Source organism: Python bivittatus, unplaced genomic scaffold (genome assembly GCF_059951505.1).
Source record: "Python bivittatus isolate LINGU-HERP-01145 unplaced genomic scaffold, Pbiv_v1 ctg000480_np1212, whole genome shotgun sequence".
NCBI lineage: Eukaryota > Metazoa > Chordata > Lepidosauria > Squamata > Pythonidae > Python > Python bivittatus.
Window position 1 is genome coordinate 2,757,882 of NW_028277075.1, and position 21,163 is coordinate 2,779,044.

Sequence of the window (21,163 nt, forward strand, 5' to 3'; positions counted from 1 at the left end):
TATATCAAAACCAGTTCACCTAAAATAATTTTCCTACAAAGAAACAATGCACTTATGATGAAAACAGATTTTAGGTTAAAAGAAACTCACATCTTACTAGGTTTTTCTTTGCTTTGGTATGTATTTTGTGCTTCTGAAACATCCATTAACAATAATGGCAGTTAAATAGGAGACGGCATAAGACAACATTTGAGCAGACTTTGTTTTTGATAGCATTGGAAAGGAGAAGGTGATTTCTAATAAGTTCTCAACAGTTTGAAATACAGTCAATTCTCATTATTTGTGGTAGTTACGTTCTATAAAATCTCCGCAAACACTAAATTAGCAAATACTGAATCTCAGCTGGGAACATGCGTGTCAGAATCTCAGCTGGGAACATGCGTGTCAGACGATCCAGATTTTTTGCCACTCTGCATGTGTCCGCAAATGACCATGAAAGTGCTCTGTGTATTTTTTTAAAGATTTTTTTATCCTGCCTTTATTATTTTTATAAATAACTCAAGTTATTTATAATATACCTATATACCTAATACTTCTTCCCCCTCCTATTTTCCCCACAACAACCCTGTGAGGTGAGTTGGGCTGAGAGAGGGTGATCGGCCCAAAGTCACCCAGCCGGCTTTCATATCTAAGGCGTGACTAGAACTCACAGTCCCTGGTTTCTGGGCTGGTGAATTAACCACTAGACCAAACTGACTCTCATTGATTTTGGTATTACTTTGATTTTGTATTGATTTTATATTGTATTTTGTATAGATTTTGGGCTTACAAATAAATTTTAGCGAATAGGCAAATTTGCAAATATGGAATCCATGAATAATGAGGATCGACAGTACCTTATTTCTATAGTTGTATAGCAACCATAGGCTCCTGAACTGTATACTCTGAAGAATTGAAGAAAATAATATAGTCTCTGTACTTGGACATAATTTGCAAGTAGCTACAAGTTTTATCCACAGCCTTAAAACATTTATTTTCACTTTAAATGAAAGGGATCAGTAAAAAAATAAATTACTTTGAAGACTTCAATAAAGTTAGTGGGTTTTATTTGTGACATTACCTTTTTTGAACTATTACAGTGGAGCTGATATTCTTAGAATGATCCCCAAGATCATCTCTATAGTAACATGCATGTTTTGAAGAAACAAGCAGTTCTTCCTCCAAAATCCTAGTAGTATAAGAAAGAAAACCATGAACTTTATTTATTTATATTCTACCACACAACTACTTATTAGTGATATCTCTATCTTTATATATTAATGGCTTCTTCTTTTTGCATATGATAACATGAAAATACATTAAAATAATTAAAACTGAAGAAAAGAGGAAGCACCAATGTGCTGCCTCTTTTCTTCAGTTTTAATTATTTTAATGTATTTTCATGTTGTTATATTCAAAAAGAAGAAAAAAAGAAAATGGCCATTTACTTTAAAAAAATTCCTAATCCTGTGTATATCCTATGTCATGTCACATAATTAGCATTTTATTTATATATTTATTTATTCACTTATATTCTACACACTTCCAGCATAGCCACGTAGGTCCAGGCATCTTATTTGGAGGATTAATAAAAAAATATGGCTAGCCGATACTAATTTGTATGCTTACATTTCTTGTTTTTCATTATCATTAAGTGACCTAATGTAATGTTTTTATTGACCACTTCCCTTGGATACTTAAGAAATTCTGTTTGTTCAAAGAGTTGTATGGAAAATTAATATACAAATTGGGTGTCTGCATACTGATGGTCCCTCACCCCAAATTGTGAAATAAGCCCCCTGTGAAACTTTATGAAAAGATTGGAAACCAGAATAAGTCTGGTAAAGTCCAGCAGTAGAATCCCAGCAACTTTTTTCATTAAAAAGGTAGGAGTTAAATCAGTAAAATATATCTAATTCCCAGCATAACCAAAATATGATTGTGGTTAGTCAACAGTAGCTTTTCATGTCTAAAAAATCAGCAAAAATTCTCCCATCTACGCTTCACTAAAGCTCATATTTTAGGGCATGTATAGGTAACTAGTCCACATAGCCAATCAGGGATTAGGGCAGTGTTGTCCAAACTTGGCTACTTTAAGATGAGTGGACTTGAACTCCCAGAATTCTGGGAGTTGAAGTCCACTCATCTTAAGGTGGCCAAGTTTGGACAACACTGGATTAGGGGAATTGTAATCCAAAACATCTGCAGAGCTGCAAGTTGCCTATCTTTACACTAGGGCAGAGGTTTTCAACTTTTTTCATCTCACAGCACAAATCTCATAGGTGGGACTTCTGGGTCTCAAAACCAGAAGTCCCATAACATCACAGGTTACTGGGACTTGGGAGGAGAAATGGAGACAGTCCACCCCTAGTGATGTCACGGAGGTGGGGTTCTGGCTAATGTGGCACACCTATGGACCTTTTGTGGCATACCAATGTGGCATGGCACAATGGTTGAAAATCACCGCAGTAGGGCAACCAAAGTGTAATTTTGTTCCAGACCCTGGCCTAGAACAGTAAGGTCATTAATTTTATCCAGAAACACGGATACTACCAGCTGTGTCACCATGGCAGAATAAAAAAGGGCAGGTTACATAATGACTGATGTTACTCCACTCTGTTAGTAAGCAGTTCATTGCATTTAAATCTGTGCAGCTCAGGGCAGCATGCATGACTCTTCCCTCATGGAGAGGCTGATAAAATTATAGTCAAAGACCTAATTGAACTTAATACCAGAGATTCAATTTCAGCGTCTCCTCAATCAGCTGCAACTGTGAAGCAGAGATTACTTTTTGAATAGATTTTAATCTCTTTCAATGAAGTGTTCATAACTTCTTTAAACAGGGTATTGATCCCACCCTTAGCCAGATTTTGTGATCCATTTTGGCTCTCTCATTCCTTATATATTGTGTAAATTTAGCAATTTAGGGTTTTGTGTGATCCTGATTAAGATCCCCATTTTGCCATGAAGCTCACTGAGCAGAATGGTGCCAGTTGCCTTTTTATAACATAATCTATTCTGAGATCGTTACCAGAATAGAAATGGAGAGGAATGACTTTTTGAAGGAACATTCTGCTATAAGCATAACAAAAAGTTAAAAGCCAAAGAAGATACCCAAAACTTAAAAGTTAAAAAAACAAACAAACCCTGAGGAGTAGGAAGTTATTTCATCATTTTTTCTTCTTCTCATCAGTGTAAGATATCTACTTTGTCCCAGCCCCACACATCCACGTCTACTTAGGTTTTCTACATTGCATTTTCCAAAACCATTTGCTAGATGCTGTTACTGTTTTATCTTTGGAAAAGCAAGAGGTGGAAAAGCAAATGTTTGACCTGTTAATAAAATTGAGCATCTGATATATAGTGTGTGTGTGTGGCAGCAAACACAGTCTTTTTCCATTGGCCTGTGTGCTGAGAATGCAAATAGCCAAAACATTCTTCCCCTCTTCAAGTCCTTAATTGACAGTGAAGTGTATCTCTGTAAAATCTTGGTGCTGAATCTGTGAAACTAAAAAAAAAAAAAGATACTTTCTGCTGATTATTAAATTACACCCGCAGAGAAGAGAGGTGTTATAGATCCTACTCTTCTCTGGGGATTCAACAACATTGAAAAAGAAGGTGGAGAAGGATACAAATGGCAAAACAGAGCAGTTCTGGCACCAATTAGTTTTGAGATTACTTAAAGTGGATTGCAGTTTCAAGGCCAAAAAAGAGTAGGGAGTGGGACAGAAGTTCTTGAAAAGTTGCTATGAATCTTAGAAAGGGCCTTTCTTGTGTTAAGGAATAATTCAACAGTTTTATTCAAACTAATGAGACAATCCAGTTTGGAAACCTTGTGAGATAATTGTCCTGTGAATTTGGAGGTGCATATGATACCTTTAAAGTGCTAAGTGTATTTTTTAAAATTTATATATCAAATTTGTCACCGCCCATCTCATTAAAAAAAAAATGACTCTGGGCGGTTTACAGTGTTTTCTATGAAACACTCCTGCCCATACAGCTTGGGTGACACTGTGATGATTCCCAGTTCTGTGTGTGTGTGTGTGTGTGTGTGTGTGTGTGTGTGTCAGCTAGAGCAACCTTGTGTATGACAGTTTCTCCCACAGTTTTGCCCAAGTCTTTTAAAGCAGTATTCAGGGATGATGCATGGAAGCTGTATTCCAGGAATGAAAATCTTTGTCTGAAGATCTAATCCTAGCTACAAGGCTGGCCCATTTGGTCTGTGATACTTCTAGTGAGGAACCTCTACCCAAGTCCCACCCTCCATAACTGTTCTGCTTTGCCTATATCTTGTCCATTCTATTTGAGGATATAACGTGTAAAGCAAAGGAGTGCTGACAAAATCAGGTCATCTTTGTCTCTGCCTTTCCCCATTGCAGAGAAAGAATGGGACAGATAAAACTGACTGGGCACTTATCTAGTCAGCACACCTGAAGGACTGCAAGAAGGATTGGTTCTACTTCACCTATCACGTCATTCCCTCTTCTAAGAGAATGGTGGAGCATGAGTAAAAGTAACAGAACAATTAAGAGCTTCCCTACATGTTCCTGCTTCATCCAGTGTATATCGTGTCACTGAGGGAAGATGCCCATCAGACACTGCTCTTCTCTCAGTGCCTGAGAATATAGGGAGCAATGGGAGGAAATCGAGAAGGAAAGAATGACATAATGGAGTAGAGTTTCACCTGTCACATGATATCCTTCAAGTTCAGGTCAGGTAGCAGAATAAGACCGGTACTCCAAATCTGGTTGCCCATCCCTGCTATAATTAAAAATTTCTGGAGGTCATCCAGTGGGGAAGGATGACTTACACAAATGTCTTTCATATGTACAGCTGATTGTACAAATGCTTCTGTTCAGTCTGGAATCTTGCAAATGGTCAGGGCCCCAGAAGGCTCCATTCATAGCAATTTATGCATATAGAGGTTTATAGAAATTTTGCCTTATAGAGGTTTACACCTCATGTATAGATTAGGTCAACAATGTCATGCCTTTCCATATGACCTATGCATATACCAGACAGAATTCCATGTCTGAGCTTTTGCAAAGGATTATTTTGTTTACAGTTCCCCTTCCGTTCCCCTTTCCAATTTCATATGTAGCTTTGTTAACATTCAAAGTAAAATTTTCAACACAATTAGCTTTAATAAATGAGTGAACAAAAAATTAATTACCTCTTCAGTGTGTGAAAGGATAACTTGTATTCATCTTATCATGGGTTAGACTTTTTCCTGAAATAGAAATATAGTTGAAATTGGGATGAGGACTGAAAAAGTATTTTCAAAGAAGTCGAATCATGGGAAATGAAAGTTACAGCACCAGTGAATTACTTCCAACAGTGAAATTAAATTGATTTAGAATTGGAGAGTTTGTGAATATAATCTTTTTTCCTGATGGTATGGCTCAATCTGAGTTTTGATGCTCTGTCCTTTGGGCATAATTATATGTAAATAGTTCAGATTTCACACAAACTTTATAAATAAGTAGAGTTTCTTAAATTGGCTTAGCAGTTTTTAGTAGTTTGTATAATTGGTACTATTTCCTAACTATAGAGAATGGCAAAGAAATACAATAATATAGGATCCTTTCCTGAAAACATTGAAAATTTATTTTAGGCAGTTCTCTGATTACTAAAGACATTGATGCTTCCAGGCATATGTTGATAATCATAAGGACTATTTATTCTTATTATTAAAATTATGCCCTAGCTTTGTGCTATTATAAAAAATTCAGGGCAGCTTACAATGCTAGAATTTTTATTTATAAATGAAATAAAATCAGTTCCACAGAAATAATTGTCTCCTATTGTCATGCCAAATGGGACTGAACCATATATGCAGCCCTGCTGTTCACTTGTTCTTTGCTTGGGCTGATACCTTCCCACTTTGTTTTTTCAATTATAGCAAAGGGAAAATTCACAAATAAAAAATTTGATGATAAAAATTAAATTGAGGGTAGTGGGATCTAGTGCTACTAGTAGACAGTAAAGTTTGTGCATAGATGTAGAAGAAATTTTCAGTAGATTACTTCCCCCAACTACTATTACCATGCATAATAGTAGCTGGGGGAAGGAGAAGTAGATTAGTAGTTGGGGGAAGGAGAAGTAGATTAGTCAAGATGCTTGCATGCTATGCAATGTGATCCCCTTTTCCTTTTTGGTATTTTACTAGTCAGTCATCTGAAGAATTTCAAGCAACAGAGAAAGTTGACCTCTTTTGCATTCATTATGGAAAGGTCACTGCTGCTTAATGAATTACTGTATTACCTTTGTAATTAGTGTCATTTGTCTTGGAAAAAACTATACAGTGCCTTGCCTTGAATTTAGTAAGGAAATAGACTTTTAACATTCTCAGCAGAGTGACAGCAGGATTGAGTATTAGAATAAATAAAACTAAATCTCTTTGTAGATGAAGACTGGATGTTCTTCCCTTGTAGTGAGATACATGCTGCATTTATTTAATTTGGCCTTTACCACTCAAGTTTGCAGAATTTCAAATTGCAGACTTTTGCCTAGGAATTCTGGAAGTTGGACTCTAAAACCTGGAGGGCAAAGATTAAGAAAGCATGATTTTAAATATTACTAGTATGGAAAATAGTTTACTCATTTCTTTTCCATCTCTACATCAGAACTGGTTTCTGTGTGTGTAGCATTCATTTTCATTTTAGCACAGAGTTTCTTATTTCTTAGAAACAACCCCAAACTTTATAGAGCAGATTTACAGCAGATCAATAGATCTATAAGACAAAATATGAGTATAAAACCACTTTGGTTTTGGATAGAAGCTGATGTTTGTTTATATATTTAGAAAATGTATGTGCTGTATTTCTAAGCTGGAATTTTTCTAAAAATGGAACTTGGATAAAATTCATTAATTAAAAACAGTCTATAAACACCTGCTTAAGCAGAAAATATTTTAAACCAGCAATGTTAAATATACAACTCAGGGGATTCCAAAGAGTGTATGCATTCAGATTGTTTCTTCTATTCTTATTCTTAATCTCATTTCCTGCATGTAACGTATTCCATTCACCAGTAAATTCACATTGAAAAAGAATTCACATAGAAGATCTGAATTGGCTGATAAATAATCTCATCTGAAATGAAACATGTAGTTTCAGAAATAAAGTATGTATGCCAATTTTCTAAACTACAGAGCAAAAAGGAATAAAATAATAACATTCATATTTTACAGCTTTTAATCCCTAGATAAGATAGCTTTTGATCTGGTGAGAGCCTAGTTTGTGTCAGTAATTTACCATGGCCCAAGTCATCCTAGTGGATTCCATAAGTTTATTGAATAAACTGAGAAACATTAAAATTAAACAGGGACTTGAATGAATATGTTCCACATATTTCCAAATATTGCTGCAAAAATATTGGCATCCATACTATCCTCTGCTGTGAAAAGCACACAAGACTCTTCACATAACTCTGCAAATTTTCCAGTAAATAAATAAATAGTACATTCTTCTCATCTCTCTTCAGTTGATGTATATGGTGTCTGACTATACACAGTTTTTACATAGAATTGCTGCTTGATTCACAGATAGTAAGTTGCAGTGGGCGTGTGATTCCACATATACCCATCCTCCACCAATTTAGAAAAGTTTGCAAGCTGCATTCATTGCTGGAGAGGAATGATTTGGTCATTCATGCCTTAGGAACATCCAGATTAGATTAAAATGCTCTGCATGGGCTTGCTTTTTGAAGAGTATTTTGAAACTGCAGCTGATTCATTTTATGCTTGCCTAGTCTGATGTCTTCCAGGTATGTTGGACATATACATAGCTAACAAATAGCTTCTAGCCCATAATGCATTGGTATGTGATTTGTTTCTGAAATTACATGTGACCCCCAAATATCTTGGGTTATGACCCATTGAAGCTTTCCTCAAGATCCCATTGAAATGTAATTTTTATTCTGTGGTAGATGGGGGGAAATCATTACATACATGGAGAGTAATTATATCAGTTGTATTTAATTTAATTTATTAATTACATGTAAATTATATTAAATCAAATTTAAATTGCCTACTTTTTTGTCCTAACCCAAAGCTAATTTGGTGGATATGGCTGTTTACCATTCAGAAACATAGGATGGCCATTTGGACTGAAAAAGTATATGCTTAAGTGATACAGAGATGGCAGTTTCCATCTTTCATCTGACTTTGCTGTCTGTTTTAAGAATGTTGTTTCAAGTAATGTGCTGCAGTCCACTGCTGCAACCACCAATAGAACAAAGACAAGAATTGTATTATACTATGATGATGGTAATTATAAGCCTGGAGGACTTGATGGGTATGGATCCTGCTATGGGATACTTGAGCCTTTGCCTGCTGCCATCCTTATCTGCATGCCAGCAATTTATGGATCCCAACTATATATTTTATTTTGCAAAGTGAATTGCTGGGTGGAATGAGGATGAAGAGAGAATCAAAGCTTAAAGCTTCCCATCCCCTAGGTTTGTTCTAGATTATTTTTTTAAACCTATCAGTGATACCACACTTTCCACCCCCAGTTTTTCATGCAGTTTGGACCTCATGAAACTAACTAATTATTTGGATTTGAGACATTGGCCTTCATATAGCTATTTCTTCCTTGCTTATGAGCCATCTTGTTCTGTTTAAAATGCAAACACAGGTTAGATTGTCTAGCTGCCCAGTTTTTGTGTAAGTTTTTAAAAAGTCTTTGGGGGATGCTTGGGTTTTTATTTTTATGAATAGCCATCTGATAATTTGTAGATAGCAGAGCTCTGGTATTTCTCTCCCACCCCCATTGCTTTTCTGGAGGAAGAAAGAATATGGATCAGTTGCACTTGCCATACATTGCCATCACCATGGTTATGCATACCATTCCTGTAATACGATGCGAAGCATGTGTCTGTGAAATATAAACAGAGCACAATCTGTTTTGTCCAGTGAGCAGTTGGGAAGCTAGAAAAATCTGAGCATGGAAGAGAAAAAAGACTACCTCTAAACTTTGCTGCAGGTTGTTTTACATATAGGGCAGCTATCTTTTAAAAAAAAAAGTAATAAAGGCAGTTTAATATTGTTTAGGTCATGGCTAAATTTGTGTGCATATGGAATAGTGCCAGATTGTCAAAAATAGGTAGCTAAAAAGCTTATCAGTTTTTAAAAAATAATGTGATATTAAGAAAAACTGACTAAATAGTTGCATGATTTAGTATGGCTTTCATGAGGTGTAGAAAGCCTGAAGTTCATATGCTTCCTCTGCTTCACTTTGGAGAATGTCAGAAGTTAGCCTTGGGTTGTGAGCCGCCCAGAATTTGGTTTAAGATGGGCAGCCATGTACATATTTAAAATTAAATATTTTTTTTAAAATGCTTACTTTCATTTCAGTTGACTGCAGTCTATCACATTACATAGCACAAAACTTGTGGTTAAAGGTCAGTTTCAAACAAGTCATCAGCAATCCACATGATTGCAGTATATTGGTTAAACTGTTGGACTAGAACTAAGAGACCCAGGCTCAAGTCTAATCTCAGCCATAGAAGCTCAGTGGGTGACTTTGGGGCAGTCATAAGAACATAAACAGGGCTGTGCTGGATCAAAACCCTGGCCTATCCAATCCAGCAGCCTGTTCTCACAGTGTGATCCAACTGCACAAGGAAGCCCACTAGTCTTCCAGCAAGTGGCCTTCAGAGACAATCACAGTGCCATCAAGGCTAATAGCTATTGATCCCCATGACTTCCATGAATGGGTCTACCCCTTTTTTGAAGCCAGACAAGCTGGTAGCTAGCACCACTTCTCATGGTAGCAAATTCCAAAGTTTAATTACATGTTGTGTAAAAATAATATATATGAGCTACCTTATCCCAAGGTATCTCACAGCATTTTTGTGGGACAAACTGGGATGCTGGGCATGCCATCTTTTGCTCCTGGAGGAAAGACAGGATATAAATCAAATAAATAAACTATCTTTTTTGAATCTATCTTTTTACCCTAAATAGTCAGTTTTCCAGGTATACATGACTTGGCAAACTACAGTTAACTAAGTTTCTGAGCTGTGAGGGAGGAATGAAGGAGAGCAGTGTATAAGCACAATATTTTGTGCAGCTCATCAATATCCTAATAAATGAGGTTTATCTTGATGAGTGAAATGCAGCAATGTGTGTGTTTGTGAAAATCTGTGCACCTGGATTTCTCAAAAACAGCATTAGATATTTTAGCAACTCAAGGGTAACTAAGATTTTTAAATCATTTGTCAACTTTTTTGACAATTATTTTAGGAAGAAAACTAAAAGTAAAATAGAAGATACATGGTTAACTTTACATGGAAAGAATTTATGTTGGGTTAGGAGCACTTTCCAAGGCCTGGCATCCTTTTGTTCTACCCAGTTTATGCCCTCCCCCTGTCCCCAAAAAAAGGGTGGGAGGTATCTTTAGCATACTAAGAAATTGTTTTTTTCTTAAACAATTTATTAAAATAGTAACAACACATTCTAATCCAAATTCATTTAAGTCCTTTTAAATACTGTTGACACCAAGTGTGTGCTTTAATCTATCCCATTGAAAATATAGATTTTGTTCCTTCCCTGAATGTCTTGGTGTAAGTGCAGTAAAATATTAAAATACAATTTAATTAGTCCAGTTATTTTTCTATTTCTTCTGTTCCTTGACTTGTAAAGAATACTGCTAGCTGTTGCTAGGTAACACCTAATTGTGATATTAACTGCCAACAGCTGTCAGAAGGAATAGTAAATTCTTTTATCTTTTTAATAAAAATTACTAAAGTGATTGCAATACATAAATATTCCATTTTAATTTTAAAATTATGTTGCAATATAGGTTGCTTGCTATTAGACTTTTTTTTTAGAAATTCTGCTAAAGAGCTCTCTCTTGTCTTAAATATTAGCAACTTTTTACTGCATCTTTTGATACCCATAATGATTAATCATGCATAAATATATATATATAAACATAATGTAAAAATAGCATTTATCAAATGTAGTTATATTATTTCTGATTGCCACTTGCCAGCATGATCATGAACAATCCATTCCACCCACACTTGAATGGCTTTGGAATGGTAACTGCTCTTCCCAGAAATCATAACAGCCCTGTAAATATTCAAGAAGCACTTTTACATACAGGATGTAGGTGTAACTGGGGCAGTTTTTCTTTCTTTTATGCCACTTGATGTCACTTGAGAAGATCTTCCAATTTCTAGGAACATATTTTCAAGGAATAAAATTGGGAAACAAAGGATAGTAATAAACACTCTAAGGTGTTTTTTTACTCTTTGGATCTTTGGCCAGAGAAGCTGTTGGATAGTATAACAACAGTATCCCAAAACCTCTACTCAATCAGGTAGAGGCCCTCATACACACTGTCTCAGCTTGGGGTAGTGTTTCAGTAGATCATAATGAATCCCCCCCCCAAATATTTTGGGCTGATATTGCATTGAGAAACCAGATGCACAGAGCAAGGTCAAATTCCTCTCACTCATATCTCAGTAATATATACCAGAACAAGTCTTCATTCCTAAGTAGGTTTTAGATCACAGTATCAGACTATAGCTTGTTAAAGGAGGCACAAACTAGGAAACTACATTCTGGTGTAATAATAAACTTACCTGTTCTGAGAAGTATCTAGTTATTTATCTGCTTGTGTTTGCAGGAGAAACGAAACATGTTTGTTTTCAGCATTCTTAGATCTTCTCAGTTTGTTTTGTAAATGTGATACTTTGTGAAGTTGCACTTCCTGTGATATTAGTATTAAAAAGTTATTTGGATGTGCTGTTAGGATCTGATAAGAATTGCTTTATTCAATAGGCTTGCTAAATGCCAGCTTGTGGCTTGCTTGTCCTCATAACTGTGAAGCATTAGAAATTTCACCACTGTGGAAAGAATTTGAAGATCTCCAGGTGAAGAGGGACAGAGTTTAACCTTCTTAGAAAGGGGTTAGTTGTTCCTGGTAGCTCATTCTTTCTCTGAGCCAAATAAAGACCTGTTATATACATGTGCTGTCAATATAGTAGTTACTCTTATCATTTTTGGATGGCCTGAGTCAATTATGCCACCCCTTTGACTCACAAAGAGCTGTATTCACATTTTTTTCCCAGAGTGAATGTGCTGGCTGCCTTCAAATGAAAAATTAGAGAATTATGTGAATTAAGCATTGCGTTTAGCATTTTCAACTCTCTGAATAGTAACAGTTGAAAATCATGTTCTGGTTATTAAGACCATCCTTAGGCTTTAGTAAATAATGTGGTTTATTTCCAGTGGATAGCACAATTAAATATGTCTTCTCAGCTAATTTTGCAGAGTATGAAATATTTTAAAAATCTTGATAGACACAGATCAAATTGTGAGGCCTCTTTTTTGGTGAATTAAAACCATTTAAAGTTTTTTCTTTGGCCAGTTCACAGTTGTCTGAACATAAAAATTGATATTAAATCCCAAATAGAAACAAATAACAATGGCAAGGCTAAATTGAAGCTTATATACATGAGAACTCTGTTCTCTAAATATTAGCTTTAAATTAGTTGATCCCTAGAATGCTGCAGGACCCCCAGTTGCAAAGCAAGGCGTGTGCATCTTTTCTAGCATAATTAGTCAAAGACTAGTGATTTCAGTCCTTTTGCTTCTCCTTTGAGTGAAGAAAAATTAGATTTTTATTCTTACCCTCCCCCCCATAGGTAATAAGAGTATATCCTCTATCCATTTTGAAATATCTTAATTTTCAAAACAATGCTTCTGTATCTGCTGTTTTCCCTTAAAGTCTTGTTTTTTTTGGAGATTTCTAAAAATAAAATAGACTGAAGAGGTTTTTGAACAGCCCTTAGCTGTTGCGTCCTGCGGTCTGGTTCATTTACCATAATTTCCTTGGTGCTAGTATTACTTGCACCTGCAAAAGAAAGCCAGAAAAGAACTTTAGCAGTTTGTGTTTAAAATACTTTGGCCTCTTCTTTAAACAACCTGTAGCTTGTGTTAGATAAAATTTGTCTGCTTGTATAGTCTTGGAGACGACAACAACACTACTTTAATTTTCTTTACTAGAAACAATGGCTGAATCTGCCTTATCAATGTATTTCTCTTCCTCATTTTTTCAGTTGTCTTTCTCTCAAACATGCTCCAAACTGAATTCCTTTCATCTTATCTCTTTTTCTATCCCTCGCGTTCCACTGCCAACAAGATCTTGCTGAAACTTGCATTTCCAGGCAGATCCAAGAACTTCTATTATCACAATAGCTGCCCTAGAAAGAAAGAAAGAAAGAAAGAAAGAAAGAAAGAAAGAAAGAAAGAAAGAAAGAAAGAAAGAAAGAAAGAAAGAAAGAAAGAAAAAGCAAGCAAGCAAGCTAGCTAGCTAGCTAGCTAGCTAGCTTTGACACAAAGCTAGCTTTACTTTCCCCCAGTATATTGCGTAGGAGAGGCATTTAGGGAAAGAGAAGCTTAACTTTGCCTATTTAGGACAGTTTCCCATTAAACTATCCCACATATTACGTTGTGTAGAATCTGGGACTGCATGATACCCCTGTTTGTTATGAAATAGCTGAGATACAGTTAAAAAACCAAAACTGTTTGTTAATTGGAATCCATAGACACAAGAAACATGAAGTTATATGTAGCAAAGTCTATGAATTAGTTTTTCTTCAAGATAAGCTCTCTGACAACAGACTGGAACCTCAAGAACCCCCAAAACCAAACTCATTTCCCAACAGTAAAGATTTTTCTTCTAGCTCTAAAATACTTTCCCCATCTAAATAACAAAGAATCCTCCCTGACTTTCCTTGCCAATCTGTCGATTTTCAAGTATCTATCTGTAATATTAAATAAGGCTAATTATGATCTTGTGGTATATATTACTATATTAGTATCACTTTTATCAATGAATATACTGTTTGCATCTTAAATCTGCAATAATTAGATGACATCTCCCACATTTATTGATCATAGTGTGTGTAAATACAGTTTTCATCTAAAACATTTGAGGGAAGGTTACTAAGTTGGAGGTGTGCAGGAGTCCTTAGGATTGAACACACAAAATGGAGAACAAAGGTACTCCTTGTTAACTAGTTCAGATTTTTTTCTTTATTCATAACAATGCAAGGTAGAAAAACATTGGATTTTTTGGAAGTTTGACTTTTAGCGCTAGATAACTCTGTAAGCCGCAATCCCGATCCTTTTTCCTGGTGTAACTGCTGTAAAAGAGGTAGAAAGCAATAAAAGCACTAAATCACTGTATAATTGCTCTGCCAATTTGCCAACAACTACTTTGCTTGCAAAGTAACACTTCTTAAATTAGTGTGCCTAAGCTGTTATGTGTGTAGCTATACTAAATTCCCCTTAGAGTTAATCAAGGGCTTCAGATAAAACTTAGCTGGCAATCTCTCATGGCTAGCATAATACTGAAGTTCAGATACTCCTGTCTCTCAGGAATTCTACATAGGACTTCCAATCTGTGATGAACTCTGTATTGGCAGAAGGTGGGATTCCAGAGTCTTGGAAGGAGGCATTATTACCTAAAGAAGGACAAGAATTGAATCTAACTAAAAATTATAGACCAGTATCATTATTGAATAATGATTATAAGTTGTTCACAACAGTTTTAACAGATAGACTGAAAGTTATATTACAAGAATTTATTCATGAAGATCAATGTGGATTTTTACCTAAAAAACAATTAAAAGACAATGTTAGAACGGTGTTGGACATTATAGAATATTTGGAACAGCACAATGAAATACAAGCTGCATTGATTTTTTTTAAAAGAAAGCTTTTGACAATTTGAATTGGCCTTTTATGTTTAAAGTTTTGGAAGATATGAATTTTGGAGAGAACTTTATAAAAGGAGTGAAATTGATTTATATATCACAGAAAGCGCAAATTATTGTAAATGGAGACTTAACCAAATCTTGTGAAATACACAAGTTGTTTAGTTTTGGAAGTTTTGAATAGAGATATAGGGAGAGATGAGAAGATAACGGGCATAAAAATTAAGAAAGAGACATAAGTTGAGAGCCTTTGCAGATGATTTGGTGTTGGTGTTGGTGCTGGAGGATTCCCTTGAAGGGGATCAAAGCTTTAATGAAAGATTGAAAAAATTTGGTGTTTTGGCTGGTTTTAAAATTAATAAAAGGCTAACATGTTAACAAAAATATGAGGATACAAGAACACAAAGAATTGATGAATAAAACAGGCTTTAAGATTGAAAAAAAAGTTAAATATTTGGGGTTGAATTTGACAAATACTGATTGTATGTTGTTTCAAAATAATTGTGTTAAGACTTAGAATGAATTTAAAAATGATGTTAAGATGGGAAAAATTACAATTGTCATTGTTGGGAAGAATTTCTGTAATTAAGATGAATGTTTTACCTAGAATGTTATTTTTGTTTCAAACAATACCTGTTATGACAACTTACGTTCTATTTAAACAATGGCATAAAACATATCTAAATTTGTGCGGCAAGGCAAAAAAACACAAATTAAGTATAAAGTTTTACAAGATGCTAAAGAAAGAGGAGGTTTAGGTCTCCCGGATTTGAAGCTGTATTTTGCAGCTTGTTGTTTGGTTTGGATGAAAGAGTGGGTGGCTTTGAGAAATAGGAGGTTATTGGAACCAGAGGGGCTTGACCTAAGATTTGGGTGACATGGGTATTTATGGTATGATAATGTAGATTTGAACATCATTTTATTAGGTGTGCCATATTGAGAATATGGAACAGATATAAATTTAGGTTGTCTCTGAAGGTTCCTTTATGGTTGTCACCACAAAAAGCTTTTTATAGAAGAGAAATGGTAACTGAACATAAATGGTTAACTTATGGTGATGTATTGGAATTTTCTCAAAGACTTTAAATTAAAGACAAGAGATGAATTGATATCAGAAGGATACATGGGTCAATGGTTTTCCTATGTACAATTACAAGAAAGATTTAAAATAGATAAAAGGACTTACGGTTTTGAATATGGTAAGAACTGAATCTGAAACAGAATTATGTACTAATGATGAACATGTTATTGCAAAGACGTACAAACTTTTATTCAAACTAGAGACAGAAGATGAACAAGTTGGCTGTATGATAATATTCAGGTAGAACAATGGGAAAATATGTGGCGGAAAGGAATGAAATTCATATTGTGTTATAACCTTAAAGAGAACTTTTATGAAGTGATGTATCATTGGTACTTGTCACCAGAAAAATTATCTAAAATGTGCAAAGGTACTTTGAATGTATGTTGGAAATGTGAACAACAAGAAGGGACATTTATCATCTCTGGTGGACTTGTAAAAAAGGGGAAAAATTGAATTACATATTTTCATACAGAAGATTTTAAAGATTAATATTCAATCAAAACCAGAGACTTTCCTTTTGGGCTTGATGGATAAACAGTTGGAAAGAACCTATGAAACTTTGTTCTTATATATGATAACAGCAGCAAGTCTTTTATATGTAGAGAGGTAGAAAGATAAGATATTATCTACAATGGAAGAATGGATGGTGAAGCTGATGGAGTCAGCTGAGATGGCAAAATTGATGGCTTTGATTCGAGATAAGACATTGTGTAATTTTAATGGTAACTGGAAACCTTTTTTGGACTTTTTGCAGGAAACAGGAAAAAAATGAAATTATGTTGTATGGATATGATGATTAGAAATAATATGGATTAATAGAAATAATGGAAGTTATGTTGTATATTTAGAGCAAGAGTTTGATGTATATTGTTACTTATATCTGTTGCAAGGAGAGTTGTAAATCAATTCTTTTTTCTTTTGTCTCCCTTTCTTTTTTTCTGCACTCTTGATCTTTACTATCCTTTTTTTCTAATTTCTCTTTTCTTCTCATTCTTTTTCTTAATATTAGTTCTGGTTAGTTTTTACTGTTCTGTTTTTAAAAAAGTAATAAAGTTATTAAAAAGAAAAGGAATTCTGCATAGGACTGTTCCTCCGAAGCCTGATTCTCTATCTTTGCTGATCTTACTTTCCTTCAAAGCCCTTTTTGGATGAACTTAGATCTGCCCTGGAACTTGCATTTCTCCAGCAGTTAAACCTGCCTGAATCCACTTGGTTTGTTAGCCATCTTCTTCTCTGTCTCTCCAACTTCAACAATTCCCCATTGATAGTTTCTTTAGTCCATTTTAGTTTCATCCCCCTCTCCATGAGAGATTGTGTATGTGTGCACTTATGAAAGCCTTATCTGTTTCTCTTCCTGCTGTTTTCCCAGACCACATTTATCACCTCTAGGCAGAGCTTATCCATTTGGGACATCAAGTGAGAAGCTGTGTTCTCTAAGGTGTACACATGTGCCTGCACACTACTCATGAAATCCGTGCACATGTAAACATTCAAGCACACACAAAATTAAGTTTAAATAATAATAAATTCAGTCACTGTAAAGCTATGGGCTCATGACTCGTGAGGAGTCCTACACAAGCTCGCCACCTCAGCTTAACTGCAGCAACTCAGTGACAGGAGTTCCTGCTTAGTCTACACTGTGGCATTGCCAAGCAACCCTCGCTGTTGCAGTCAAGCTGAGGCGGCGAGCTTGTGTATTTTGCCTGGGGCAACAGGTAGTCAGTCCTTTCCCAATCTTGCAGTTGTAGCTGACCTACTCCAGGCCCCTGAGCCTCCTGCACACAAAGGAGCACCTCCTCCAAAAAAGTTTTAATTCATCTCCCTCCAAAAAAGGTTTAATTTCCCTCATCTGTCCAAAAATGGTTTACTGTAATTTCCATCTTCTCTCCAAAAAAGGTTCAATTCATTTCCCTGCTCCCCCCCAAAAAAGGTTTATTTTCCTTCGTCCCTCCAAAAACAGTTTAATTAATTTCTCTCTTCCTTTCATAAAGAGTTTCATTTCCCACCTCCCACCAAAAAAGGTTTAATTAATATCTGTTGAGTTTTGGGCTGCACATGGTCCATGATCATTGTAAATTTTATAAAACGTTCAATTTTTAAATTAATAATATTTAAAGTTTATGTAAGTTCAGAATACATCCAGAGAAGAAGGAAAGAATGGGGGAAAATGAAAGAGAGGGGTTTATCTAAATGCTTTTTGTATTATGTCTTTCTCTTTCTCTTTTAATTCTTCTTTCATTACAATATCTAATCCCCCCCAAAAAAGAAACAATTTTAAATGCTTGCAAAATATTGATTGCAATTATCAATTGGAGCACAATGGGGAGGGGTAATTATGCTACTTCATGTATGGGTGACATGATTATTGTTGTTTTTATGGGTTTTGTTGTGAGCCACCTAAGGGTATTGTATTTAAAATAGGTGGCCATATAAGTTTAATAAATAAATAAATACATTTTGAATTAAGCAAAAGTTACACCTGATTTTACCAGCTGCTATGCCAAGGCATAACTTAATAAGCCGCCTACTTATACAGTAAAATCTGCATCAGGGCCTCCACCTATTTGCTGAATTCAGAATGATACCACCCAGAATGCAAATCTGATCCTTAAGAGGGAATGTAACCCTATCCAGAAGAGGCATATCTCCTGAAGTCCAACACCTGGAATCATATCTTCTTATCTGTGTTTAATTTTGGCTTATTTCCCCACTTCTAGTTTTTTATGGCCTTGGAGATGTCCAGCCTTAGCTCGCAAAAAATATATATAGCTAAGTACCCTTAGTGTATTGGCAATAACTAGCTTTAAATTTGCAAATCATCTTGTCCACAGGCTTCATATATACATTTAGAGATATTAACTACAATCCCTTGGGGAGGGCTCAAGTAGAAGTCTGTGAATACTACTTTCTAGTAGCAGCTGTAGTGGTATGGACAGAACTCCGCAAAGCAATTCTTTTAACTTATATGTCAGCCCTTCCAAGGTAGGCAAGATCAGGAAACAGATTACTGTTCACCGGAAGACTAGAACTATACTTTATTGAGAATCTTGAAAGTCTGATTACCTCCCTTCCCTCTTTATATTCCAGTGAATCAGGGAAGAGCCTGCCACTTCCGAATATGTATTACCTTGTTTCCCAGGACTTAAGGAATGTTTCAGCCCTGTTTGTTTATATAATGGTTCTTGCCTGTTTTCCTCAAGGTTATCTCCTTGACTCTACTTCATAGCTAAACACTTGAACAATGTATTGGTTATTGATAAGTTAATGGATGCGACTGAGAGTGCTGTTTTTGACCTATAAACCTCTATGCCATGGTACCAACATATTTATAGGATTGCTTTCTCTGCATCGCAGTGGCTTATTCACTTTATCCATTGCGGACCTCCCATCAACATCTTTTAATGGGCCCTATGTAGAGGAGGTGAAGGGGACCGGGGCCTGCAAAGCAATATTAAAGAATGCTTTTCCCCTTGAGATAAGACTGGTGCTCTTATTGTTGGCCTTCCAGAAGCTTTTAAAGATAGAGATGTTTGAGAGAGCCCATTACATTTACCACTTTATGGTGCTTGTATTTTATTGGCTTTTATGTTTTACTCTGGTTTTATTTTATCTACAATTTTCAGACCAGAAATATCCCAAAGTGTAAACTTATGTTAAAATTATACTTCCATCCCAAAATGTTCCTGTTCTGGCAAAATGTTTCTGATGTCATATATCCATCAAGAGCATAGCCTGTTCCACTACTCATAAGTCTTTAAATGATTTATATATCTGATCTGACTACACACACAGAAATTAGCTTATTGTTAGTTTGCTTGGACTGGACACTTGCATTTAGTTACATATTGATATTCTACATGCGTGTTTAAACTTCATAAAGATTAGAACAGCCTATCTGCTGTTTTTAAGAGTAGTAGTTGTCCTAGAGTAAAATAAAATGGTATCTGGTTCAGAGCCAGATCAGTAGCTTATTCAGTCCTCTTTAAAATTGTCTTAAAGCATATAAGAATGTAAAATGGCTTTTTAAAATTAAACTTAATGCATGTTTTACTGTGTTATGAATGTTATTTAAGAAATAGTACATAGGTTAAATATTTTGTTTCTAGTTTCCCTTTTTTAAATGTGCATGGCTAGATATTGGGTTCTGTTGTTGTTTTTCTTTTGCAAATAGAATATGATTAATATGATATGATTTTTTTATAAAGAGATAATTCCACTGTTCAAAATGTAAATGTTTTCTTGATTAAGCAAAATTTATGCCACAATTTATAAAATGTATAAAATACAGTATATGATTAGGCAATTTGCAAATCACCAAATATAAATAATGGTTTTTTACACCCTTTTTTTAACTTTAGCACATCGAGTCCACCCATTTGGCCAGGAAACACCTTTATCAAGAGAAATGGAGCTCTTCTGCAAGGTAGGTCATAGATTCATTGTCATGATAATTGTCATAATTTTCACATCTCAGGAGAAAAGTTTAAATCAGTGCTTATTTAAATATGTTATTGTTTTCCAATATCTAAATTCATTTATAGTATACCCATGAGCTCAGCTTGCTTTATCATAAAATAATTTAATATGCTATGAATGCAGCTCTCTTCCTCCATGCCTCACACAGCATGGTACCTTTCAACTTGTGTTGATGAATAATATAGTTTTGCTTCTACATGTATTAGTGGAAAAATACTTCTTGCAGTAGTTGTGTGACAGCTGTATCTCAGAGGCCAATGTAAAATGGTCAATATGCAAGACACAATTACTTTTTCTATTATAATTTTGAATATTTTTCTCCAGTTCAGTACTGAAGACAAGAGTAAAGTTGTTCAATAGTTAAGGAATGCTTGCTAGCGATGATAGTTCTTATATTTGTCAATCTTCAATTTTCTGCTTGAGATGATATTAACTAGTTATTATGGAACTGTAACTTGGAAATTAGATATGATATAACATGAAAGAATTAATTTTGTTATTGTTGCATGCCAGTTTTGAACCTTTGAGGGTTATGTGATTTGAATTTGTCAGTGATGAAAATGGATATTATTCTGTATAATTTGAATGCATTAATTAAGAGGAAATCTGTCTGTTGATCATTCTTGGGGAGGTAGTGAGTATCCAAAATCTCTCATCCAGTTGCTACTGCTTCATTCAAGTTCAGAACATAGATTAAGGATAATTTTCTACATTCTTGAATACATGTTTAATTTCTGCTTTGACCATGTTGGTTAAAAATGTCACTGTGTGTCATTTTTAGAGTTTTGTAACTTTAGATGACAGAATATATCATGAGAACCACACTAATACCAAACTAAAAATTGATGGCACTACCACTTATTTAAGCAATGTTCAAAACAGAAAAAA

General features: G+C 35.1%; 1 protein-coding gene across 3 annotated transcripts in view; it reads left to right on the plus strand.

The window, feature by feature from the left end:
* The window catches only part of FOXN3 (forkhead box N3), a 168,896-nt gene that overhangs the window by 54,123 nt on the left and 93,610 nt on the right, over positions 1-21,163 (plus strand). For all 3 annotated transcript variants that reach the window (XM_007433508.4, XM_025170047.2, XM_025170048.2), the window contains exon 3: positions 20,158-20,222. In XM_007433508.4, the coding sequence (XP_007433570.1) occupies positions 20,158-20,222 (65 nt within the window). The remainder of the gene's footprint in view (positions 1-20,157; positions 20,223-21,163) is intronic.